The following is a 27,073-nucleotide window of genomic DNA, read 5'->3' on the forward strand; positions in this document are numbered from 1 at the left end:
TACATAACTGTCACACAGCAGAGAGTCTGGGATATGTCCAGCAACAAACAGAGAATTTGATGAGATGTTTGGATAAATGTTATGTATGTATGAGTTCTACTCTAACATCCTTTTGTTAGATGTGCCAGCAGCTGACATTGTGTGCTCTGCTTCCCCGCGTAAGCCTCTCTGGGACCACCGTAGCCAGCTGCTCCACTGTGCCTCTCAACGTCAACACATTTAACACAGACATGTAAACTGCACACTTCAATAAGTCAACGAGTCAATGACTTCATCTTAATGGTATATGAGCTTTTCTCTTCCCCTTCCTTCTTTACTTGGAGCCGCTAAACAGTGTTATGGGTGTCTATCAGAAAAATCCATTTCAGGTTGTTTTTTTTAATCACAGACTAGAGAAAGAAGGGGGTATAGAGAAAGCCATTTCAACCTAAAGATTCCTCAGATTCACTGTTTCAACACGTCAGGTAAACAATCAATGGCAGAAGGCTTGCTAGGGAATAAAACTAACTGACATTGTGTTGCCCTGAAACATGTTCTCTATACTGGGGTCACTTTTATATTTACCAAACAAGGATTTGCAGCTGGTAATGTAAAACTGACCTCTTTTAAACCTCTACCTGGAACACTATCAAACATACATTAAGGCACATAGCCATATTCAAAACATCACCACATACTGTATCTATGGGACATGAAAACATGACCTACCACTCCCATGTAGTTGTAAAAATTCAACATGTGTTTAGCAAAGCAGATAGTTTCCCTCCATTAGTGTTTGAGTCATTTGAGCATAAATTCATAATTACCGGGTAAGACACCAGTTTGTGTTGACAGAACTACCGCAGCACTGTCTGTGTTGACAGTTTTGAAGCAAAAGAAATGCATTTGATGTACTATATCTTTTCAGCCCTGTCACTAGTTATTATTAGAAATCCATTACAGCAATTGTCTAAAGAAATAGGCTGTTTGAGAGTGGGAGTGAACATACTGTTGCCTTGGTGAACACGTCTGGAACTATGGCCGTTAAGATAAAGGGATCCCATGATTAGAAATAGAAAAATGAACATTTGTATCAAAAGCAAACATATTTTTTCCTGCAAAAAACTACAATGGGTTATTTATAAGGATCTAAGATGCAAAGAAAAGCAATCAAGATGAGAATAGATGAACTCTTAAACTGAAAATTGTGTTCTGGCACAGTGTAACTCTAAGTCGATGAGTTGGGTGGATTGTTGTACATGTCCTTTACAGCCATCCTTTACCATCCAGTTTATGCTTTTGTCCACATTCATTCTAGGGTTACAAGACTGTCATCATTGTGCTGTTTGAACCATCAGTAGTATAATGTACAAATGTACAGATACACAATAGAAATGCATACATAATTGGTTATTACAATGAGACCTACAAAAAAGCAAGAGAATAAAAAGTCTGTGGGATATTGCAGGTGAGGCAAGCAGAGCCACAAATGTGCATCCAGACTGAGGGACACACACCCTCCTACCATGACGCTTGTCTATTTACACCGCATCATAACAAAGCTATCAAAAACAAAGGCTCCAAAAATTCCTCCTAAAAACTTTTTTTGTTCTTTTGTTTCTCTACTTACAACAATGTCGATTCCATGTATGTACATCCCTAGAAAATAATTTCATTATAGTTACACACTTTCTACATTTTTGAAACAATACAGTTCTAGTCCACAAGGAAGGTTGTTTGTTTGTTTGTTTGTGCTTGTATTTGTGTGTATGTGTACATATGTGTGTGTGTTTTTTTTAGTGTATACAGTGTGTGAATGAGGTGGGGAATGATGGTTGAGGGGGATAATGTTCATGGATTGGCTAACAGTCGCTCTGGCAGATTTAATGAGTGGACTGGATGTGGTCACAGAGAGGAAGTAGTGGAGTCGACAATTTCTCTCCCGTTGCACACGGTTGGGACGTGGTGGGCGCTGACAGAGGCTATAAAACGAGATAGAACGAGAAAGATAATTAATTTAAAATCAAACATTCTTTGACATTAAATTTGTGCGTATAATCGTTAATAAGGTCTTCCTCAGTTGATGATTTTCGCTGCTAAATCGATGAAAAACATTTTCTTAAAACTAGCAATGAATCAATATGTATTTCTCACAGTATGCCATTACATTTGACCTGAAATCACATTAAAAAAAAGTTACAAAAAATAGTCATGATCGTGATGGAGGTCTAGCTGCTAGTGTAGAAAGAGCATTGCCCTTATAGGCAAATGAAAAGAAAAGTGTCACATACATGATGCAAATGACATCAGAGGTGGTGGAAATGCTGGTATGCCATTTGTAAAAACATGGAATTCCACCTAACCCTTTAATGATCTTTATTGTGAATAAAAATATTATATAAATTATATATTGTATAAATTATATATTTTAAAGATTCCAGCCACTTCTTAGGGGCCTGCTTCTTTCTTGGCCTCCCCTTGTGCTCAACACTACAGCTTTGTGAATGCTATGTCATTCTTTACAGTCCAACTAGCTTACGATTTAAACTGGTAACACCTTTGGAGTAACAGTAGTCCACATTTGGAGACATAGAATTAAACTAACCTGTACTATAGAAACAAAAATACAAAAACTACAGAAAACAAACACATAGATAGTTTATAATTGAAGATTATGTATCCCCTATAGCAAAAGTTGAAACAGCCGTACATTGTGCTGAATATTGAATGCTGAAAACATCTATTTGACAGAGGCATAATAATAAAAGAGCAAGAGAGTGCTGCTCTAAACCCCTGTCTCTTTAAAAATGAGGTAACCGCATGTAACCTACCATGAGATGCGTATGTGGTGGCAGCCCCACTGACACTGCAGCGATTGAGGTTAAGCCTGTGGCTGGTCACATTCTTCTGGGGCTGGAACATGATGATATGGACCTTGGGAGCAAACATACAGCCCAGGACCACAAAGCCACTAAGACTGACTGAGATACACATGGTAGTGGTCTGAACCTGCAGAGAAAAGAGGAGACAGTAATTAGTAGCCAGACTTTGATGGATACATCTTATGCTAATGTAGTACAAAGCAAATGCCATTAGGAGCTAATTTGAGGATAACAATCTCTAATAAGGAACATTTTTCAAAGGCACTTTTTGAATGAGTATTACAGAGTGCTTAACAGAAAATGCAACAATAATAAATTGAATGAATAAATTTAAAGCATTGAAATGCCTAAAGTAATTTACCAATCACTATACGTACACAGAGCCAATGAGGCCTGTAAACGGAGAGTATAACTGTTTATTGGCAGACTCTGTTACCTTGCAACAGTTCAGAGGATAACAATTACAGGATGGATCAATAAAAGACTTCATCAACAGAGACCACAGAGGCCAGACTTAACATTTTCTGAGTGGTAGCTTTAACTTCATTCTCTGTGATTTATTGTACAAGATGAATACAATCTCAGGTAGGTCTGGAAGCGTGTACGTTGTAGATCCCTTTTAGGCTGCCATATCATTGTCTAACTTTGTGTGGCAGAAAAGTGTTACAGGGTTAAAAAAACAGCAACTCACTGTAGAATCACTTTACAGAGAACCACATGAGTGATCAACCCTTCAACATATCCTCTGTGTATGTGCGTGTGTGAGTGTGTGTGTGTGTGGGTATACTGTATGAGTGGGTGGTTGCGCATGTTGGTGATGTTGTGCTTCTACCTGACTAATCTTAAAGTCAGATTACAAGGCCAAGGAAATGCTGAGATTTCCAGAGAGAGAGAGAGAGAGAGAGAGAGAGAGAGAGAGAGAGATGTTTTTTATAGGGATCAAATGAGCAGCCTTGGCATCAGCACTCTCTCTTATGCCCTTTGATACAGTGCACACTGTGTGTTTTTGTAAGCGTGTGATTAAGATGTGTGTGTGTGTGTGTGTGTGTGTGTGTGTGTGTGTGTGCACGCCTAAGGTTTTTTATGGATCAGGTGAACACTCACTCTCCTTTAATCTGGACATGTGTCAGCAGTTTGCCAGTCTGTTTGTCATGCCAATACTGCAGAGCTGGGACATTTGCCAGCAGGATTAGAAATTGTTTAAATTGCCACTACACCTGGGTTGTTACTGTTTTGTGACCGGTGTGCATGTATTTATCATGATGAGGGGCCAAGAACCTGCTCACACAGTTACATTATAGGTAGCCCCCCTCTTGTTTGAGGACAAAAAAGGTCCCCAGAAGATAAATCATAAAGTTATAAAGGAATATTTTGACATTTTCAAGCTGTCTTGCCGAGAGTTAGATGTCTGTATAATAAATATGAATATACAACCAGCAGACTAACCACAAAAAAGTGGGAACATAACCTCCAGTTAAACGGCTAATTGTCATTTGTACACTTCATGTTTTGTATGGATTAAACAAACGAGATACAACATATTAATTTGAGGTGCTGGTGGGTGATTCTGTTATCTAAATAAGCTAGCTGCTAGCTTCATATTTAGCATATAGACATGAGAGTGGTATCAATCTTCTCATCTAACTCTTGAAATGAAAGTGAATGAGCACATTTGCCTAAATGTTGAACTTCCATTAAGTTCAGGATTACATTTTGTTGGGTTGAGGTTAGTCATATAGCAGTTATGGTCAGGATCAGGGTTACTTAACAGGAAATATTGTTCTGTTGATCTGTTTTATTTGTTATAGGTTTTAGAGTGTCTATTTTTGCTAAAACATTGCCAGTGTTATTTATTGTGTACACTGCTAGACCTGGGTAATGAATTTCGTTCCTTCAAGTTTTAACATATTGAAATGACAATCTGAATCTGAATCTGACTCTGAATGTATGTCAATGAAACATCCTCCTAAAAGACAGAGCCAATTATTGTGTGTGTGTGTGTGTGTGTGTGTGTGTGTGTGTGTGTGTGTGTGTGTGTGTGTGTTCAAGAATATACCCTGTAGTCACTGGATGTAACATAGAAGATGGGAAGAAAGGCCAGCCAAATTATACAGGTGGTGTACATGGTGAATCCAATAAACTTGGCCTCGTTAAAGTTCTCGGGGCACTTCCTGGTCTTGAATGCATACCTAGAGGGAGAGGATCATATTTCTGATTAGACAGACACCATAGAAAAACTAACTCATACTTTACTGAAATGATTGTTGCTATGAAAACAAAACTTCTGAAATCGAAAGAAAAACTGATTTATGATTTTTTTTTATTCATCCCAGCACAATGTGTAGTTTTAAATCAGCAAAATGTAATAAGTTTTTTTCTTGGTGTGCATAAAAACCATAGACAGTATGTATATAAAATGGACCCATAGATCCCGTTGCTCTGAACGGAGACCAGTGAAAGATGTTAGAAGCACTTTTCCGGTGAGCGCTGAGCATTACTGTGCAGCCTCCAACTGAGAGAGACGACATAAATGTGACGTGAGCAACCTTTTTGAAAGTTGTAAGTCTTCTGGTAGCTGTGCCAAGAGAAATCTCAATCATTCCGAATCTTGCAGAGACGGAGGGCATGGGTATATGTAAGGAGATAACATAGGCACAGGCTAATTATTGCTAACTAAAATGCTAGTTAACATTAGTAATTAAACTTCAACAGCTAATGCAAGTCGAAACTGCCTGCGAGCTTCTCCTGTACTATACGGTAATTCCTCTACTACGCAACAGTAAGTTGCGTGGTTATGACAGAATAGTTAGCCTATCTTTACAAAAACGTCTGCTACAGAGCCATAACGTGAGGTACAAGGTAATGGAGCCTTTTATACATTGTCATGTTTCTTTAGAAATAAACAACGGACAAATAGAGTCTTTAAACGCTTCAGATGTAAAGTTATTCGCTGTCAAAGTGACATCAAAATAAATGGCAGTCAATGGAATGCTAATGGCGGGTGAGTGCTTGTTAGCATCAAAATGGCGCCATAGGAGCTACGCGTTGTGAGGAGAGGCTTACCCCCTTGATAAAAACATGGCGCCAAACACAGTGAACGAAGTGGTCCGGGGTGGAGAACATACTGTAAATATACTATCATGTCAAATCAAATCAGTTATGTACACTTACACAGTACACAGGATGACCAGGAGCACGTCATATCCCAGTGACAGCAGCATGCTGGAGTCGCGTACGTTACACTTTAAGATGACAGTCTGCCGTCGCTCTGGCAACGTGAAGCGCCGTGTCCCGGGAACTTCCAGCAGCAACCAAACTGACACCATCACTAACTGGACAGAGATTAAACTCAGACAGATGAACACCTGAAAAAGAAGAGAAGAGAGGAAGGTTAGGTCATCGAGATCCACTGTCTGTCTGTCTATGCATCCATCCCTCTATCCATCCATCTGCATCAGTCAGATGGATGGACATGATGGTGCAATCACTCACCTGAGAGGACGGGCTAATGAAGCGTGGCCTCACTGCACCCGCTCCGTCTTTCACGCCATTGAAAATCCTGGCGATTCTGTTGGTTTTGGTGAGGAGGGCGGAGTAGCAGACAGCGAACGACGTGCCCAGTCCGAGGCGCCGGAGGGCACAGATGGCAGGAGATGGTTTGGCCAAGAAGAGGAAAGTCATGGCATAGGACATGAAGACTCCCAAGAGCAGGATGTAACATAGCTCTCTGCCTGAAGCTTTCACCAGGGGTGTGTGGTTGTGTCGGATAAACACCCAGAACACCAGACCTGTGCACATGAACCTGTGGACAAGAGGGAAGTTATGCAGCAAAACAGACAAGCAGTTTCATGAAGTCACAGTTTTGTTAAGTGCTTAAATGCTAATAAACAAGTCAGGCTGAGCTTTTAATATAACACAATATATCACAATAATCACCAAATCTTCCATTATAGGCCCATATAATAATACAGTTTGTGAATGTTAAAGTATGAAAAAGCACAAATAAATTGACTGGTTGTTGTTTCTCATCTAACTCTTGAAATGAAAGTGAATGAGCACATTTGCCTAAATGTTGAACTTCCATTAAGTTTAGGATTACATTTTGTTGGGTTGAGGTTAGTTATATAGCAGTTATGGTCAGGATCAAGGTTACTTAACAGGAAATATTGTTCTGTTGATTTGTTTTATTTGTTATAGGTTTTATTTATTATTTAAGACAGACGACCGTTGATTTTGCTGAAATAACAACGGTCACTGGCAGATTTCATCAGCTGTGGCTAGCTAGCTAATTAAGCCACTGTTAGTTCCATGAGTTGGTTGAAAAGCTGAATTTGTAATGTTTTCAATTGACTAGTTTTAAAACAAGAAATGCAAAAAGTCAGCATCCTCACCATTGATAATCCATGTAGAAGACATGTAAGCAAAGAAGCAGCATAGTTCTTGTAATCAAGTGAAGATCTACTGTCTATTGTTAAGTATGAAAAGGAAAGATTTGTGTGTAGACGTTGCCGGAGTGTAAACATCCCCAAATCTACAGTGGCTGAGATGGTTCAACACAAATACAAAAGCTACAACACCAAGCTTGTAGCTATCTCTGGTCTGTGCAACACATTTGTTGTGCAATGTCCCTGTCAAATAAATAAATAAAATAAAAAATAAAAAATAAAAAACACAAAAGCTAAAACACAAACACAAAAGTTACAACACAAACGCAAAAGCCACAACACAAATACATACGCGACAATGGAAGTGAGTGTGTTGTTGACATACGGAGCTGGCGGATGAGCAGGAGGAAAGTTCTTGTATGTTTGAGAAGTGAAACATGGTTCCTTGCTAATTATGATTACTGTCGCTACGGGATTGTCACAAATAAGCAATGTTGCTCAAAATCTTTGTATTTTCATATGTATGTACTCACTATGGCCCTCATTTATGAAACGTGCATACGACCTAAAACAGGCATACGACGGGCGTACGCCGATTCCTACGCAAAGCTCGGCATTTATCAATTTGGACGTGAGCGTAGGCTGCGATCAAATCTCACGTCTGGTCTGAACTCGTGTACGCAAGTTTTTGAGTCAGTGTGGACTTGCGGTGCAGCATATAATCAGTTTAACAGGAGAAGGAGAAGTCATCAGTTGATCACTTATCAGCAATGGCAGATCTGGCTCTTTTAGAAGACCTCTATGCGCCGGTCTGCAACATTGTTTTAGCCTGTGGGGTTCTGCACAACATCGCACAGGAAGACACGGTGCCATAAATGTAGCGATGGAGCCAGATGACCCGATGCCCAGAGAGCAGTGTCCAGAACAGCCCCAACTGAGGGCTATATGAAGGAGACAGGATATTATTCCTCACTTTTAAAAGGTAGCCTATAGTGTTATGTTTGGCAATGATATTCAATACAGGAAACATGACGATGCACAACATTTTTATTTATTCTTCAGGTTTTTGTTTCTCTTTCAAGTGAATGATTTATTTCTGCCATTGACCGAGTTATTTTGGCTTGTTTTTCCAGCCCCTCTGCTGACAGGGACCAGCACTGGGGGGCAGAGGACACGCGCTCTCCCTCAGCTGTTGCCTCGTTCCGACGAACACGAGTAAAATAAAAGACACTGTATAAACTCTGCTACCGTGTGTTTATTTAATTATAGGTACACCTACATGTAGGCCTAATAGATTGCAATAGAAGCCTGTATATTACTATTAGGACTATAGAAAATGTGTCAAGGATGTATAAATTAAATAGGCTAAACTTCAGATGGAGTCCGATTTACTACGGCATCACTGTTGACCGCATCGGTGATCTCTTTCCATTCCGCATTCTTTCTACAGCCTTTAATACCAGTTTTCAGGCTGCCAAATAGTACACACGGTAGTGCAAATGAACCGGAGATATCAGGGTTTCAATCTCCACCTCTGAAAAGTGCCGCTTCTCAGCCGGATTACGTCTCGCCATGTCGTAAATTGTAGGGGCGAGGCCTCAAAACCCAGACTATATTGGGGCGTGATATTTAAATGACGATCGTTTCCAGCCGCCGCATTTATCAATGTACGACCGTTCTTACGCTCGGATTGGTGTGATACGAACTTTTCATGAATCCCACGTGAAGCCTGTCGTAAGATGATTTCTGCGCTCATATCTGCGCTGGTTTCTACGTTAGGTTGATAAATGAGGGCCTATGTGAGTATGTATCTCACTTCCGTTGTCGTTTATGTATTTGTGTTGTGGCTTTTATATTTGTGTTGTAGCTTTTGCATTTGTGTTGTGGCTTTTGTATTTGTGTTGTGGTTTTTGTATTTGTGTTGTAGTTTTTGTATTTGTGTTGTAGTTTTTGTATTTGTGTTGAGGCTTTTGTATTTGTGTTGAACCGTTTCGGCCACCATACAAATCCAATAAAAAGCAGAGCAGAACTGTTAACATTATCCTAAACTCTGATGGCATCCAGGACAGACACATAGAGGGGGAATACTTTACAGTGAATGTACTGCTCATCATCCATCATTTTTATTAAAGTAACATGTAAAGCCACAAACAAATGGAATAAGCTAACAATAAGCTCATTGGCCTTGGAAGTAATACTCTGTTACTGTAAGTAGTGAACTATTTACTGGACATGCTCACAGTTGCAGCTTAGTTTAAGCAGATGAGCACACTGTTCAATCCATTCCTTACACTTTTGCTCTGTTTTTGTTTTTGAAAAGGTTAGAAAAAATGCCACCCTGCAAGCTCTTTAAAAGCTGAGTATTGCTCCTATTGACAGGCTCGCTGTTATGGTTGCAAAGGTATGATCAGAAAAAAAATCACTGCTCGGGGGAGGGGTTTAGTGAACAGTCAATTCCCTTTCCCCATTCCCCCATCCATACACACACACACACACACACACACACACACACACACACACTCAGGACCAGTCTGACATTATGTTGACAGCCTTTTATCACTCACCCTACACAGGCGATGGTAATTGGACCAATGGCCCAGGCATCTTCCCACATTATATAGTCCTCAGGAAGGTCGTAACAGGCCGACAGGTAATCAGTAGGCCACTGGCCAGGAGCACAGGGCGAGCAGGTGAACTCATCAGCCAGGTATTCATGAGGCTCGCAGGCTGTACATATCCAGCAGCAGTACTCACCTGGGAAACAAGAATATGAACAGCAGAATGTGACAGTCTGAGATTTTTCAAAGGGCACTGCTGCTTGGTACGGTATGTCACTGTGATAAAAAGAACTTTGTTGAATTTCAGCTTCCTACCTGCCTGCATTTTCTTCATCTCATTGCGTTCACAGGGGTCGCTGCACTGCGAGGTGGGCACCACTTCTCTGGGCCAGTGAATCAGATCGTTGCTCAGAGTTAGACTCTCTGCCCAGTCACCTACTGGCACGTAACCGTAACGATCGCCAGAGTGCTGGTAGCTGAAGATGTTGTATCGGCCCACGCCATCCCCCTGGGAATCAAACTTCACTACTGTCTCACTGCCTGGAGGAGAGAAAGGGGCTGCAGGGGGTGAGAGGAGACAAAGAGTGGAAAAAAGAGAGATAAGACGAGTGGAAAGAGGAGATTAAAGCTAAACAATCACAAACAATCATCCCATTGATGTCTCTTTGATGCCTCTTTAGACGCAACAGTGAGGACAGAGACAATAAGCCATGGTCAGTTAAGCCTTCGGAGTCCAGAACAGACAGTGAAGGGCATTACAACAGTGTTTTCATTACTGAAGACCAGCCAGTTGCCAAAGTATTTGCTAAGAGGCTATAAATGCCTGGTATGCTCGGTGATGTCTGTGTGCATCAATGGCCTCCCATCCTTCCCTGAGGTCACATCAGGACAAAAACACTGCTCTAAATTCTGATCTGACAAAGTTTATTACCAAATGCATCATTAACAAACTGATCATAAAGTCATATAGACATGAAGGCAGAGGACTGAATCTCTGGGCAGTGCTATAGCTACCCACACATTGATAGAATTAGCCTCTGGGTCTCTTATGTGAGGGAGGTACACTGCTGAAACTGCCAAATTGGTTTGTATACAAGTTGTTGTGAAAGGATTACCATCTACCCTGAGGATGTGGGAACAGAAGAGATTGGAAAATTGGCAGGATGCTGAAACCACCAAAAAAAAAAGAGGAGAGACGGGGGGAAAAAAGTAACTTCTTGATGTGTTGCAGGCAGCGTTGGACCTGACAGTGCTGACACTTGGACGTTCTGACATAGACAAAGTGTATGTCACTCCTACTGTGCCACTTCTATCCTTATAGTGGAGCAATCAACTCTGTGCTGCTGACACACTGTACAGAGCTGAGTGTTACACGCTGCTGCCTCCCCTGTCAAATTATGATGTGGCTGGGGATAGTGCAGCGTACACAGGGTTTATAAAGCATCAGTCTTCAACGTTTAACAAGGCTCTCGGTCTTCAGTGCACAGCAACATTGATGATACTTTGCTGTCTTCTCCATAGCTCTGTGTCAATGGGTAACTGAAGAAATCACGGGCCAAATGTACAGCTTGGGATTAGTGGAAGGAATCAAAATACAGATTGGATATGTTTGTGTGAGGATGTGCGCGCACACACGCGCCTGTGGAAGCTCCATTAAGTTTTAGTTTACAGTGCGATGGTTAAGGTATTGCTCTGAGCGCTGTGGGAGGCTGTGCTGACAGAACCAAAGCTCTGACCCTGCTGTTAGTGGTGTGTGTGTGTGTGTGTGTGTGTGTGTGTGTGTGTGTGTGTGTGTGTGTGTGTGTGTCAATGCTACACTGACAAGGGCTAAAGCTGTGCTATTGTTGTGAAGGCTCCGTGTGTTCAGAGAAGAATAGCGTGTCAGATGGCAGCAGAGGGGGTTAGGGTTTATGAAATCCATAAATCACAGAGACAGCACAACCCTCTATCTTTCTCCTCTCTCTGTCACAGGTAATTCTAAGTGTCAAGTCTTCTTTATATTTTGGGCCTAAATGTTTAGGTGACAGCTAAATTAAAATGATTTCAATAAGATGGTGATAATATCTTCAGACGAAGAAGAGATATGAATCCATTATATTGCTAGTTGGCAGATAATAAAGTCGGCTAATAACACTGAGCAATAAGACAAGCCGAGCCTCCTCCTCTTAGACACCCATACACACTCACAGAAACACTTTGCCACGAGCTATTTATCATAACTGCACCTTATTAGGACCTTAGATGTGTGCTGAAGCCTAATTAGCTGTATGTGGTAATTACGTGTAATGCAGACTAAAGAGATAACGGCATTAGCCTACAGACCCATTTGAGGGCATTGTATTGTCCTTGACTTCACTCTAACAGATCATATTTGGGAGCAATAGACTCAGAGGACTGGTGATTCCTACCTATAACCCACACCAGCAACCTTGCTGACGTGACAGAGCAGCTTATCAGGGAAAGTGTATGAGGGTGCAAGTTAGAGCTGGTGAAGGCCACCAAGACTCCTCGGGGGACTGCAGAGAGCTGAGACAGGCAGCCCAGGTCCTTGACTGATGGACACCACTCTCTCCCCTCAGCACTGTCCTGAGTTAAATTTAAAAACCTTAGCAATCCAGCGGCCGAAAGATTTTTGGTTCTGACTAAACAAGACTAGGGGCCCTATTTTAACGTTCTAAGCACATGGCGTGAAGCGCTTTTGCTAGTTTAACGGCGTAAAAAAGGGTCTGTGCACCAGGCGCATGGTTCAAAAGGGTTGTACTTAGTGTCTTAATAAATCATCGGTGTGTTTTGGGCGTAACATGCAATAAACCAATCAGAGTGTCATCTCCCATTCCCTTTAAAAGCCTTTGTACCATTTGTACCTTGGTGCATTGCTATTATAATGGCAGATTTGCTAAGATAGAAGGAGAGATTTTCAGGAGAAGAACTGGATCTGCTTGTGTGTGAAGTGAAAGCGAGTGAGCAGATCATATCATAATACTATTTCACATTGTAATATATATATTTTTTTATCTTTTGCATGTTTGTGGGCTTCTGCGCGTCCCTGTGTGTGTAACAAGCATAATGTGCACGCGCTGTGCATGAACGTAGGCGCATTTTACTAATGCGCTGTAAAATTAACAATGAAATGCTGCGTTATTGACTTTGAGGTTTTTGTTGGTCAATGGCGCGATCACTTTCCGCTGCCTCAATATAGCAATACGCCAAGAATGCACCTGAACACACCTCCCTGTAAGACCAGCACGCCCATGGCCACAAAGATGGGCGCAGGTGCATTTGCTTTTGACAACTGCGTCAGCCTTAAACTAGCAAAGACACTTGCGTCGGGCTTTGCACTGCGCCAGGTACAAGATAGGGCCCTATGTGTCAACAGCCAAGCAGCAATTTGAGGCTGTACTTGAGCATGCTAACATGCCCACAATGACAATTCTAACATGCTGATGTTTGATTTAGCAGGTATAATGTTTAACATGTTTACCAACTTAGCTTAGCTTGTTAGCATTTTAACATTTGCTAATTAGCACTAAACACAAAGTACAACTGAGGCTGATGGAATGTCAATAGTTTTGCTAGTTGGTCATAAACCAAAGTATTGGGTAAATTGAAAATTTGAAATTATGATTGTGCTAGATAAAGTTAAAAGTTAGGGGATCACCAAATTTCATGACAATTTATTCAATAGTTGGCACAAGAGGAAAAGCCAAAAGATCACCAAAGTCATAGGCTTCATAGTCTGGGTATAAAGTATGTCTGTACAAAATTTGGCACCAATCCATTGGGTAGATGTGAAGATATTTTACAGGACAAGTGAACAATTTGACCTTATGATGGGGCTACAGGAAAAGTCAGAGGATCATGAAATCAAGTAGGATTCATTCTCTGGGATTCATGAATGTCTGAAGAAATTGAAATGACAATCCATCCAATAGGTGTTCAGATATATTAGCGAAGTGGTGGACCAATTGACACTGCCATCCAAACAGCATGACCAAAAAGCATTTGAATTTCTTTAGACAAGTGGTGGGTAGAGCAGCTGAAAGGAAGTTTGTCCCTCAACCATCTTTCTAAAGCGTGTTTCTGTGTGATGTACTGTAACTTTGATGAACCGTGAACTGAACCAATTTGATCATTTGAAGAATTGAACGTGGTGACTGCTTCCTAACAGCAGCTTATGGGCTTCCTTGCGGCGTCTTGCACATACTATAACACAACCTCAAATAGTGATGATTGATGATTCTTGATGACCTTGTCTGTACAGTACATCCCGCTGGTCCAGTCCAGTCCAGCTGAGACCCACAGCAGGCTCGGCCCTCGGCACTACTCGCAGCTTTGAGTGACTTCCCATGCCTGCGAGGTGTCACCAACATCCAAAGGTGGACCATGCCTTCTCACTGACATTCTCCCCAAATCATTCACGTTATGTAGCTGAGGTACACTTGATACAATGAATAATGGAGTTTTTAGACTCAACAAAACAAAGTGCCTTTTGCACAGACGAACTGTGAATATACTGCTGTTCTGAGAGGATTCATTGCATTGTCGACCAAAATGCAATTAATCAAACAGCTGGAGCCACAGAATGTAAAACAAATAATAGTACAAAAAAAGCAAATAAAGTTAGGTAAAACAAACTGTGGTTATTGCGTAGCATTACCAGATACCTAATTTTTGTGAGACACTTTTTTAGCATTCCTGCTAACTCGAGAAACACCTTATTATTCTTGCTTAATTACAAGCATTGTGAAAACAGGCTTTTCATTCAGAAGCTGTGAAATTAATTATGTTCTCGGCCATGTCGGGCTAAAGCGAAGCCCAAGGGGGATTGTGGGTATTAAAGGCAGGGAGAGAGAGGAGGCAAAGGGGCTTGGGAGGAATAAGTAGGAATAAGTAATCTGAAAGTGGAGAGAGAGCGAGAGAGAGAGAGAGAGAGAGAGAGAGAGAGAGAGAGAGAGAGAGAGAGAGAGAGAGAGAGAGAGAGAGAGAGAGAGAGAGAGAGAGAGAGAGAGAGGGAGAGGGAGAGAGAGAGCATGAGCAAATCTTTTCTTTGTGTGAGTGTGTGACTAAAAATTCAAAAGGTGGCTGTTGATTAGTTGTTGGCTAGGGAATAGATAATTATATTTCCAAGCATCAATTCACCTGAATCCCTGATTTAAAACTGATTTAAGCTTGACAAAGTAAACACTGCACATAGGTCTGTGCACAAATGCACACCTGTTCCAGGTAAAATATTAAGATAGAACGGCTCTGCATGCTAATGGTGTGAACAACCTTTCTTGTCCCTCTTTTCCTTCCTCCAGAGGGTTGATGACCTTACACATCTGTGCCCCACAGAGACACAGACACACATCCCTGAGCTTTCACAGATATGGACACAGGGATGCACTCACATGTCACATACGCACACACATACAGATCAAATTAGCTATATTTGTTCTCCCTGCAGATTTGGTCGCTGGGGACGGAGGCGCTGCCTGGGCCATGGACCAACAGGCCTCAAGGGAACAGAGGACAGATAGGGAGGAGAGAAGGAAGTCTATAACAACGGGAGGAGAAATGTATAGGAGGAAACATGCAGCATCAGAGAGCTGAGGCTTGACTGAAAGAAAGGTGGTGAGATAGAGGAGACAAAAGAAATAAACGGCAGGCCAAAAGCAAGAGGTGCTGGAAGGAAGGCTGAGCCGAGAGACAAGATAAGGGCAAAGAAAGGAGGGAAGTGACAAGGGAGAAGAGGGAGAAGAATACGAGAAAAAAGAGAGGAGATAGCGAGAGAGAACAGCAAGAAACTGGTGTGGCGGCAGCAGAGATATAGGTAGACGGAGGAAAGCCTTTAGACGGATGAATCAATAGAGAAAAGGTGAAGGATGGATGAAGGGATGAGCAAAGTGTAGGACTTGAGGAACAGACCGGCGCAGAGAGGTGGTGGAGGCAGGAGAGAAACCTTGTGAAGTCTGAGTGGGATGTGCTCTTTTTAAATGTAGAGAGAGTAGGACACTTTCTAGTTGAGAAAGAGAATGGAGATAGAGAGACAGACAGAGTGATGAAGAGTGAGAGAAAGAGAGACAAAAAGACAGAGAGAGACAGATAGTGACAGAGGCAGAGAGAAGGAAAAGAGTGTGAAGAGAAAATGAGCGAGTGAAGGTTGTTCTCTTGCATCTAAACGTTGCAGTAAGCTCGCTGCTCAATATGGCCCTGAAGGCACACCGCCTCTGCTAACACAGACATATCTCACACACACATATCTCACACACACACACACACACACACACACACACACACACACACACACACACACACACACACACACACACACACAAAAGCGCAGAGAGAAGGGGGAATATCACATCTATCACTACTATTTGAACAGAAGACTGCGTGCATGTGTGTATATACTGATATGGTTGCTGCAGATCGGGGAGGTGGGTGGGTGGGAGTTGAATGATGGCTTTGAGAAGTGTGTGGGTTGAGGGTGTCTGCAATTTCATGCTAGTAAAAAAAAACAAGCATTTCAAGCTGCCTCTTTGTAAAAAAAAAAAGCAGACTATTTTGCAGCGTTTGTGTGTGTGTTGCGTGTACGTAGATGTATGTTTTATGTTCGAAGTATGTAGCGAAGCCTCATAAAAATGCACAAATGAGCCCATGTGTCTATTACTGGATGGTAGGGAACAGTTCCCATGATCTACCGGATCACTTCAACAATTGGCAATAGTGTCGGCTTCATTACCATAGCAACTAGCAAGATGAGACTAGATGAAGAGAGCGGCATGAAAACACACTCCTAACCACACAACATACTGCCCCAGTGCACCATCAGTGTGTATAATGAACGTACATGTGTGTGTGAGAGAAGGAGATGGCAGAGAGATAGAGAGCGCGGAACAGTGTTGGTTTTCCGTCTGCGACAGTTCAGACTGAGAGCACTGCGGATGGTGATACTGCAGTATTTATACCCCACATTCAACCTCAACTCACCTCAGCTCCTTTACTTATATACTGTAGATGGAAAGATGTATATGTACAGCAGTGTGAGTGCGTCATTCTGGGGATTAACAAACAACTCAAAGCAAATGCTGCAACAGTTCCCCCAGTTTGTAACTGTACCGCCACATTCAACATCCTCATCGACGCAGATTCTTTGAATGCATTTTTTTTAACCCATAAAGCTGTTTGCCATGCTGACACCATCGTCACTGAGCTGTAAAGAAAACTCAAGATCCTTGTACATGCTGTTACTCACTTCGTGGAGTAAAGACATGCGCTTCATGGACATACATCAGTAGTGAAAAGAAGGGAGTGGGAGCGGGAGAGGGGAATGCAAGGGAGAAAGATGATCAGACATACAAATGTAGGGAAGTCACAGTGGGATTCACACCTCCTCTCTTCTCCAACTTACTCCACACATTTTTAAACTTGTGTCTATGTGTGAATCTGCATATCTATTCCATCCCTCTCTGTATGCATCCTATAAGAGAGTGGTTATCATCTGTGCCAACTGGAGGCTGCGACTGCAATCGCCTCGACTATTTCCTCTCTCTCCTTTCCTCTCTATCTTACTCACACTCTTTCTCTCTCTTTCCTTCTTTCTGTCTCCCTCCTCTCATGCAGAAATGCTCGAAGTCCTTTGATTTGTAGCTGAAGTGAAGATGGGGAATTTCAAAGAGAATCCTCTTCTTCTGCTGACGCACGCTCTCCCACTCCAGCATTGCCTCAGTGCTCCGTTGTTCCTTCCCTCCTTATCTCTTTTTCTGTCTTCCTCCGTTTTACCTTACCCAAAACTCACTTTCCTCATTCTAGTCTGCCTGTCAGTCTTATCTGTAAGCTTCCTTTCCCCTCCCTCCATATGTGATGCCATTCTTTTGTCCTCCATCCATCCCTCCTGCTCTCTCCCCAGCATCTTGTGGCAAAGCTTCCGTGTTAGCGCTGTTTGTTAGGCTGTTTTGATGTCTACTCCTGGTCACGGATGGTGGAGGAATAAGCACCTCTAAACCTGTGTCAGTCCCCGAGACACAGCAGTTTATTTACAACGCTTCCTTTGTACGCCATCTGTCAGTCAAGCCAATCCCCTGTCTCTTCTCTCCTAACAATACAGAGACTGACAGACAGACAGGCAGCCTGCTATAGGAGCTATTATAACACACACAATCTCATTAGTTCAAGAGAGAAGAATATGGCTGAAGGATTAACTGCAGCTCACATTCCTCAAAGCAACTTTGTAGTGTCGTATCAATTACGCATGGGTAATAGGTGTCAATGGCATGGCTGGCTCTGACAATACATAGCAATTAAGCGGATTTGTCTCAGTACGTTTTATGTACTGTGGTTTGCTTGCTTTGGCTGAGGAAAAGGACAACATCCCTGTGTTGTTCATGAGATGACTGTTAACTAGGCACAGCACTCACATTCCTGCCTGTTTCTTGCTATCTTTCCCTCTTTTCTCCCCAACTCCCTCTCCAACATTCACTTCTTTTCACTCTCCATCCACCTTGAACACCTTATCTCTTCACTTGCTCCAGCTCTCTTACCTGTGAAGCTGACATTAAGGATGTAATCCCTGTAGAGTCTGCGCCCATCCAATACCTTCATGCTGTCGCACAGCTTGGTGGTGTTGAAGCACAGGCTCCGTTGCATATAATGGAGGGCATGAGCAATGGCGTACACCGCGTTCACCACAAACATGATCTTGGACTCTGGTTCAAAGTTACTCTTGTCCATTGACAAGTCCATGTCACATGGTGGGAGAGATGTCTCTCCCAATCCAACACCTCCCCCCCCTCCTCCTGCTCCTACACCACCCAAGGAGCATTGGAACCGCTGCTCCCAGAATTCCCTGTACCAGGGATTACGGTGGTTTTTGACCGGGTTCAGACTGAGAAAGTAGCGGTTGAATTCTGGCACAGGATTGGCTGCCAGCTCAAGTGTGATGGCTCCTTCAGCAGTTACCTCATTTCCCTTGACAATGCTTTCCTGTGCACCCCAGCCATCACTGGCCACCCAGATGAAGGAGGTATTAAGCCTGGCAGCAGCGGCCAGCAGCTCTCTGGCATCGTCGCTGCGCAGGAAGAGGACGGCCACACGTGCATTGGGCTTCTGGAGGAGCTGGCGGATCACAGCTTCATAGGACTTCTTAGCATTAGTCCGCCCCACCTGGACAGAAAGAGGACATTACTGTTATGACAGATGTAATTGAAATGCTCCTACTCCAAAATAGATTTGTGGCCCCTATTTGTGATGATTTATCACCATCATTCATGAGAAGAAACAAGTTAAAAATGAACTTCCATCTCACACCATCATGCACCGCCGTAGCAAATGAGATGAAAAATGTGACTGTGAAAGTACCCAGAACGAGTTCTTGGAGATAAGCTTTCATTTTCTGGTTCACAACTGATAACACCAGTGTAATATAAACTCCATTTGTGTGTAAGACAAGATAAGACACAGAGACAAACTTTTATAAGCTCACAAATGTAGCGCCCCGTTCATTGTTATTGGTGTAGCTGTGGGCCATATATCAGTGTGACACTGCTGATTAAAGTTTGGGGTGTTTGGTATCTTACTTTGAGCAACAACAGTTGCTTATGTTCATGCAGAAATAAACTCATATTCTGTTATATTCTATCCAATGCCTTACTTTCTCTGAAGTGGCGATACAGATGTTCCTCATCCGTGCCTCTTGTTCGAAGGCCTCTATACCAGTTTCACCGTAATCACCCTCTGAGGCCACAGTGGACACGTATGTCCAGTTGAAGAACCGGAGGATCTCGGCCATTGCTTTGGCCTGGTAGAAGTCAGGGGGCACCGTGCGGGCGAAGTAATCGTAGCGGGTCTTATCACTGAGCTTGGCACTGGTTGAAGCATAGCTTATCTGAGGAATCTGAAAGAGCCTGAGAAGATTGGCAACCTGTGGGGAGAGACATGGTAAAATGTCAGGCAAAATAAATCCAAACCTACTCTTGCAGAAATAAAACTTTTTAAGGAATCGTAGGAACATTGAGCGATTGATAACTCTGTCAGATTCTCCAGCTCATGAAGATATAAAAAGTATTATTATCAACTTCTATCAACACTATCAACATTATCTGCATAAGAACTTAAAGGATGATTCCCATAATTTTAGTTTAAATTAGTCCATTTGATTTCATGTAGCTTGAGTTGGACTTGAATTGACTGATTGATTTTGATCTCAATTTTGTGTGTTTTGTTGACTTGTGTGCACACTAATTTGATATGCAGTGCAACTGAAATTTGAATCAAATCTGAATCTTGTATGTGTCCCATTAACTTCTGATTAATTTATGCAAAGTGATATAAAAAGTCTTTTCTATAATCTGCAGTGTGGAACTGCGCTAAACTCAAGACTGAATGCAGTCAAGCAGCTACTTGTAGTGTTTACAATGCAAATGTTTTGAGAGGTAGCAGCTACAGAGCCAATTACTGTACAATTAATTTAATGGGGCACTTGAAAGAAGCAGTACACAGAGAGCAAGAAACTGGAGGATATGCAGAAGATGTGGTGAAGCATCTCAAAAATAAAAACGTGTGTGTGTATTAAACAGGATGAAAAACCTCTTCATGAAAAATGTAAAATGTGGATTTCACTACGAGCCACACTAAGATGTATAGAATGAAACCTTTGTCTGGTATTTGCATATCAGATACTGCTACAAAGGATGTGTCCATTTGATTTGCTTAAAAGGTGCAACCATAAATAGTTTCATAACAGATACTCAGAGTTCAGATCTGATTTCAACATTTCTGAATTGATGACAGAAACATATGATCAATATTGGGTATCCTACACAATAAACTAGTGTTTTGGTTTGTTGGGAGCTTCTGTCTTGAATAAGGCCCAATGGGGCAAAAGAAGACTAAAGAAATCAGTTAGTGTCTTGCTGCGTCAGTGTCAGTGTCTGTCTGCTTAAGAACTGTCAGCCAGCAGAGAAAATGTTCGTGTGAATAATGTCAAAACACATCAAGTACAATATTATTAACTGCAATAAAACTGCTCATCCTCAGCTATTCAAATACATGCAGTTACTGCAGGGGTAGCGTTGTTGTGTAAGAAGTTTTTGTTAGATTTTCCCTTTGACCGACTGGTTTGTGTTGGAGAGCAGATATATATGCGGCAAGCTCTACAGTCTACAACCAAGTATTAAACGTTTGATCAAAAATGTCTGGCACATTGACAAAAACTTGAAAAAAAACCCACAAAAAATAATTGGAATTAATATTTATTTTTTCATCAAAGACTAAATTAAAACAAATTTAGAAGGTTGCTGCTGATAGGAATTGCTTAATGCATAATGTGATCATTTGAAGATAAAAGACAATGCAGCAAGTGTAAGGCATGGAGAAACACAAAATAGCACATACACACATACGCACGCACGCACGCACGCACACACACACGCACACACGCACGCACGCAGGCGCGCACACACACACACACACACACACACACACACACACACACACACACACACACACACACACACACACACACACACACACACACACACACACACACACACAGTTCAATAAATCACTGACTTATGCATTAGTGATGGACATCATCTGGGGTCTATTGATGTCCATAAAATATTCCCTTTTACTGTTGATTGGGGTTTGGTCACGTTATCTTCATTACAATTTTAGTCACAGACGCCGACACAAACAATGGAAATAGAATTGCTACACATTCTCAAATGCACAAATACATGTAAACATACACATTCAAACATGCGCACAAATGCAAATAAACAAACACTATACATAGCCATTCTGTTCTCGCTTCAGTTTAATCCTTTTAGAGCGCGTCACTCTGGGTTTTTCTACATTTCATTCACAGCTCAGTTGATGAGCTGTTTTGACAACATGTCAGAATGTCATTAGACTAATAATGTAGACGATTAGAAAATGCACTCATATACATACACTGGTGCACAAGAACAGGTCCACACACACACACACACACACACACACACACACATGAATGGCTGCTTATGGTACTTCAAGCTGGTTTTATGGTTTTAAGATGGCAGTTGACTTAAATGTCAGGTAAGGTCACACTTTAAAATGTAACCGCATTGCTCCGTTACCTGCCACTGAACAATGACAACAGCTAGTTAAGAGGCCTGTCTGTAGGGACATAGAGAGTTTACTCTGTTAGTGAAAGCTGCTCCCTTCCTGTGAGAGAGAGAGGGAAGAGAGATGTACTGTAGGAATATATATATGTAGTTGAATATGAGAGATGAGTAAAGAAAAAAATGAAAGGGAAGGAGGAAAAAATTGGTGCAGTGGAGGGCTGCTGTGTGTTTTCTGCTTGGAATGCAAGTCACACACACACAGAGCGACACATACACACACGTGTACAGACGGAGGGGAGGAATGATGCCTGCTATGTAAATGCCCTCAAAACATTGGAGTTTAGTTGTGCATTGTTAAACAAAAACAAAAAAAATCCCCATTACTTCATTCAGAAGCAACAGACAGCCAAGTAAAGAGAGAGAGGGGCATAAAGGAGTAGCTGGATTAGCTTCACTGGCAAGAGATCAGAAAGCAGAGCACAGTTCTGGTCTCGTAAACAGTGCTGCCCTCCGAAAAAGACAGGTAAAAACAACAGCAACAAAGGGCAACAAGAATGAGCAGCAGGAAAACAAGGGGTAATTATGTATGATGAAGGACAAGAGACAGAGTGTATTAACAATGGCTGCCCCAGGAAGGAGGAGGAGGAGAAGAAGAAGGGGGCTGAGGTCAGCATGCACTGAGCTCTCCCCAAATAGCCACGAGGGATGCCTCTGAATGCATATAAAGGAGAAAAGAGAAGGAGGCAGTGATGAGAAGGAAGGGAGCAACGATTTAAGGGACAGACAAAAAAAGAAATGCTTAAAATGGGGAGAGAGAGAGAAAAAGAGAGGGTGAAAAAGAGACAGTTGCAGAGATTAGGGATTTAAGGACTGATAGGAGGATGCTTTTGTGCAGTCACAGAGGAGTAAGGGAGAAGGAGGTTTTATGCTAAACTATGCAAATCACCCAGCTCTGTGACAAGAGCTACAAGAACCAGGGAGACACAGAAGAACACACCAATGGAACAACTTGATTCTACGAAATAAGTACACACACAAACAAACAAACACACACACACACACACACACACACACACACACACACACACACACACACACACACACGCACGCACACATGCAGTGACACACACATGGACTTGCACTGCCATATCACTGGAAGTCAGCTTCTGCATACTTTGTCATGAGTAAAAGATGAGAGAAGAAGCCACCAAGGAAGTTAAAGTTAGATAATAATGATAAAATATGTTTGTAGAAATACTCCTGTATACGTGCATGCTGTGTGTTACCTGTATGGAGACGCTGCTGAAGGATCCACCTATGACTCCAGCGATTGCGAGCGGGCTGTCGTCCTGCAGAGCGTAAGATCCATCTGGACAGATGAACTCTGTGTCGTCCACCTTGGTAAGGGAGGCTCTTACGAACTCCAGAGCCTAGGAAACACACCCACATGGATATTTCATTTCAAATGCTGTGCAGCATATGGGGTACCATATGGTTTGTATTATCTGTTTATTCTTAATCAGCCTGGGACACACTTTAAATTACATTCTTTGTAAAAAAAATATGCAACATAAATATAGACTGATTGATACTTTTCTGTGAATTAATATTTCTATCTTTTTGAAGGGACTATACAAGTCCCTTGCTTTACACTAGTTTTTTTTTTCGATTGCTAAACAACAGTGGGCACAACTGGAGACACGTGCAAATCTCTAACTCCAGTCTGCACAGCAGCAGTTCATGTGTACCAAACTCTAGTTAGTTTTTCATTGCTTGAACACAGTTTTCAAAACTCTACACACTTATCCCATGGCTTTAACCACAATGTGCACAACATTCTGGATTTACAGCACTTTGTTCAAATGCTAACACACTGCTGTCAAAACTGTAAACCACACATTCAAAACGGAATAGATTTCAGTCTGGTGCTTATCAAACACTGCTGATTGCAATTTTAGCTGAAAGCCTAAACAGGTGTCTTGTTTTATACTAGTAAGTGAACATATATACGTTATTTATATAGAGAAAGCTCAGACAGCCTTTTTTTGTATACAAACACCAAATTAGAAGGAAACAATTATACACTGTACCGTTTGAGAGAAACAGATAAAAGAGCAAAGATACCAACATGTCCAGGTAAGATGTCTGAGGTTACATACACAGCACTAAAAAAAGTGAAAAACACCATATCTTTTCAATAGTAAAACTGAGTTCTTGTAAGTAATGGAGGTGAAAGCAATGGAAGCAATGGATACACCACATTCATTTGTATTTAGAGATGATGCAGACATCCAGTGTGATGAGGAAAACTTGCTGCATGATGCTGGAGAGAGGCAGGATTAGTCACACTATTCTTTGTTACTGTTACTGTTATATACCTTTAGTTTTTTTTTCTTCCAGTAATTCCATAAATTACTAGAGACAAAATACTATATTGAAGCAAATATCAGTCCTTCTTGTTTACCCTACGTAAAATTGGTATATTATAAAATCTATACCTTTTCTTTAAATAAACTATTGAGTAGTGTGAAGTCATTCAAATTCTTCAAACTTTAAAGATGAAAAGTTTGTAATTTCTGTATTGGTGTTTGATGCTAGTGTTTTTACTCTCAGTGTGCTCTGAGTGACAGTGTGTGTTATCTCAGTGAGGATTGTTCTGAGTGTTTGGCTGCAATGAGCCTGTTTTGAGACGTGTGTTAAGAGTTGCGTTGCTTGGAATGAGTTTTGCAGGTGATGTGAACTGCTTAGTTCAGGTGACTGTAGTAAAGGTAGTGCAGACTGTAGTTTGAGTTTTGCCCATGGGGCTTCAGTTGTGCCCACTGTCGTTTAGCAATTGAAAAAAAACTGTAGTTGCTAGTATGTGGAGAAACAGGCAATTAATCTGCAACCCACTGAGGAAGCCAAATGTCAAGAATCCAGGGTGTATACAATCAGTCAAAGAGCTCATTGTATAAGATCACTGGATACATCATCCTTAAATAGCTCAGCAATAAGATACAATATATATTTTTTGAAGATGACAATCCCTGAGGGAAAGTGTTTTTTTATTTTTTATATCCGGCTCATTTCCCTCATTCTTATCAGGGATTTGCTGTTATCATTTGAGGCAAGATCTTTTACCCATAGTGGATGAAATAGAATTTTGAGGTACATTTACTTTACCTGAACATTACCTTTTAATGAGACAGTATATAGTTTTACTCCATTTAAAATGGAAACATTGCACTTTTTACTCCTGAAACCACAACTCTACTTTGCAAAGCAACTTTTTAAATATAAAATGTTGCAAAAGTTCAGGTCGCCCGGCAGCACAAGAGAACAGATCTAATTAAATAAACTCTGATATAACTCTAAATATCTGAACTGTGTTGTATCTAAAAAGTTGTATCAGCATTCACAGGTAAATGCAGATACAACTCAACACAAAAATATGAGATTGCTCTAACTGAGCTATTATTTCAGTGATGTGCTAGTCTAATTTCTTCTAGTCTTACTTTCTTTGAGGATTTCAGTACTTTCACCACTGACATATGCATAGACAGAAATGCAGAAGATAGTTATAGTATTAGTTACTATATTGTCAGTAAACACACACAAAACTAGCTTTTAAAGTGGTTTCTTGTAATTTGATGAATTACCAATGATATATCTTAAACAAGGTTGTTGGCAAAAGTCATATTTCAGTTTTAAAGTAAACAGCATCTTGTGCAAATGAAAGCCTAAGTGATTTTGATTACCATATCTATTACACCCTACACACACGTGACAAGTGTTTTAAGTGGATGGCAGGCAGATGAGAAAAGTATTTCTTTGACAGAAAAGTGTATTTAAATCCGGAATCATTTTCCACTATGAAACATGCAGAGTTTATGTACAGTGACCACGCTAACCCACCTGCTCCAGCGCATAGGTATCTCTGGAGCAGGTGTCCAGGATGTGGACACCGAGAGAGACCCCAGGCAATAAAGTGTCGTCCATATTGATTCTGTCAATGGCAAACAGCATGGCCTCCAGCCTCTGGATCCCTCTGTCCTCATTCACACGCCCACACTCCTCCATTCCAGCTCCTTTCTCATGCACCGGGAACAGGCCGCCAAGCACTAGATCTCCCTCGATGCGGATCTCCCGGCGGGACTGAGGAGGGTCTCCGACAGAGAGCAAGACGCCCCGACACAGCATGACCAAGATTAGAATAGGAATGCAGGCCACCATGTTGGGCTCAAGCAGGGCTAGGATTGTCAAAATGTGAGGAGAGGCTTGGCAGAGAGTGAGGCAGAGGGAGGTGGGGGGCTGAGGGTGAGGGGTAAGGGGTTAAGGGTGGTGCGCGTTGGGGTTGAATCAAGCAGTGGGCGTGGATGCTTGGGTTGGTTTGTGGCCGATGACACGGTCAGGGAGCGCTGAACTGGACCACACATGGAGGGGCACACCATCTGGACATCAGTCCTGCTTGGAGAGGAGAGGAGAGGAGAGGAGAGGAGAGGAGAGGAGAGGAGATATATCTCAAGTCAATCCATGCGCCACAGGACAAATCACAAAGCTGTCAGAAGCTGCTCGATGAAATACTTTTGTAAGTGTTACTATAAAGTATAAAAACAACAAAGTAGACCTTTAGTGAAGTTTGGGGACACTGTTAACAAGGGCTCAAAGTTGTTTCCGCTTCACAGCCAAAGCCTGGCCATGACTAAAAGGGATATAGAATTGTTTGGAGATTGTACCCCACTGTTCTCCAACCCCTCCTCCCTCCCTTACATCACCCAGTAAACTTTCTTCTTGTAAGTTGTGTGTATGTGTGTGTGTTTGCCTCTGGTTGTATCAGGATAAGCCAGCTTAGATGGCTAGTTGATACATGAGCCCGGCCTTCTCATGCCACAGATCAGAAAAGCTTCTCTAATCTGATCTCTGTTCCAACAATTCTCTGCTCGTCCATGAGTTTATACCCCTAAGTATATGTGTGTGTGTGTGTGTGTGTGTGCGTGTGTGTGTGCAAACGCATATATCAGATTTATTGCTCCCCCTCTCCTCTGCATAATTACAGTGTGAGGACTAAATGCATTATACCACGACAAAAACTAACTGACAACAATGAGGCGAACAACAGCTGATGCTACCTATCATGGCTCACAACTCAATTAAAGCTAGAACTGTATTGTCAATGCCTGTTCACATTCACCAAAACATGATTT

At 41.8% G+C, this 27,073-nt stretch overlaps 1 protein-coding gene across 1 annotated transcript; it reads right to left on the bottom strand.

Annotated features, from left to right (window-relative positions):
- Positions 1-26,196, bottom strand: grm3 (glutamate receptor, metabotropic 3). Its single transcript, XM_028585098.1, has 11 exons — positions 25,785-26,196; positions 23,177-23,320; positions 19,436-19,705; positions 18,327-18,948; positions 10,120-10,362; positions 9,811-10,000; positions 6,354-6,663; positions 6,033-6,226; positions 4,918-5,050; positions 2,811-2,988; positions 1-1,961 (listed from the first exon to the last, which is right to left on the bottom strand). Exons 1-11 carry the CDS (start codon positions 26,100-26,102, stop codon positions 1,885-1,887), a joined length of 2,679 nt encoding a protein of 892 aa, XP_028440899.1. The 5' UTR covers positions 26,103-26,196; the 3' UTR covers positions 1-1,884.
- Between the last annotated feature and the right edge of the window lie 877 nt (positions 26,197-27,073).

Source organism: Perca flavescens, chromosome 8 (assembly GCF_004354835.1).
Source record: "Perca flavescens isolate YP-PL-M2 chromosome 8, PFLA_1.0, whole genome shotgun sequence".
NCBI lineage: Eukaryota > Metazoa > Chordata > Actinopteri > Perciformes > Percidae > Perca > Perca flavescens.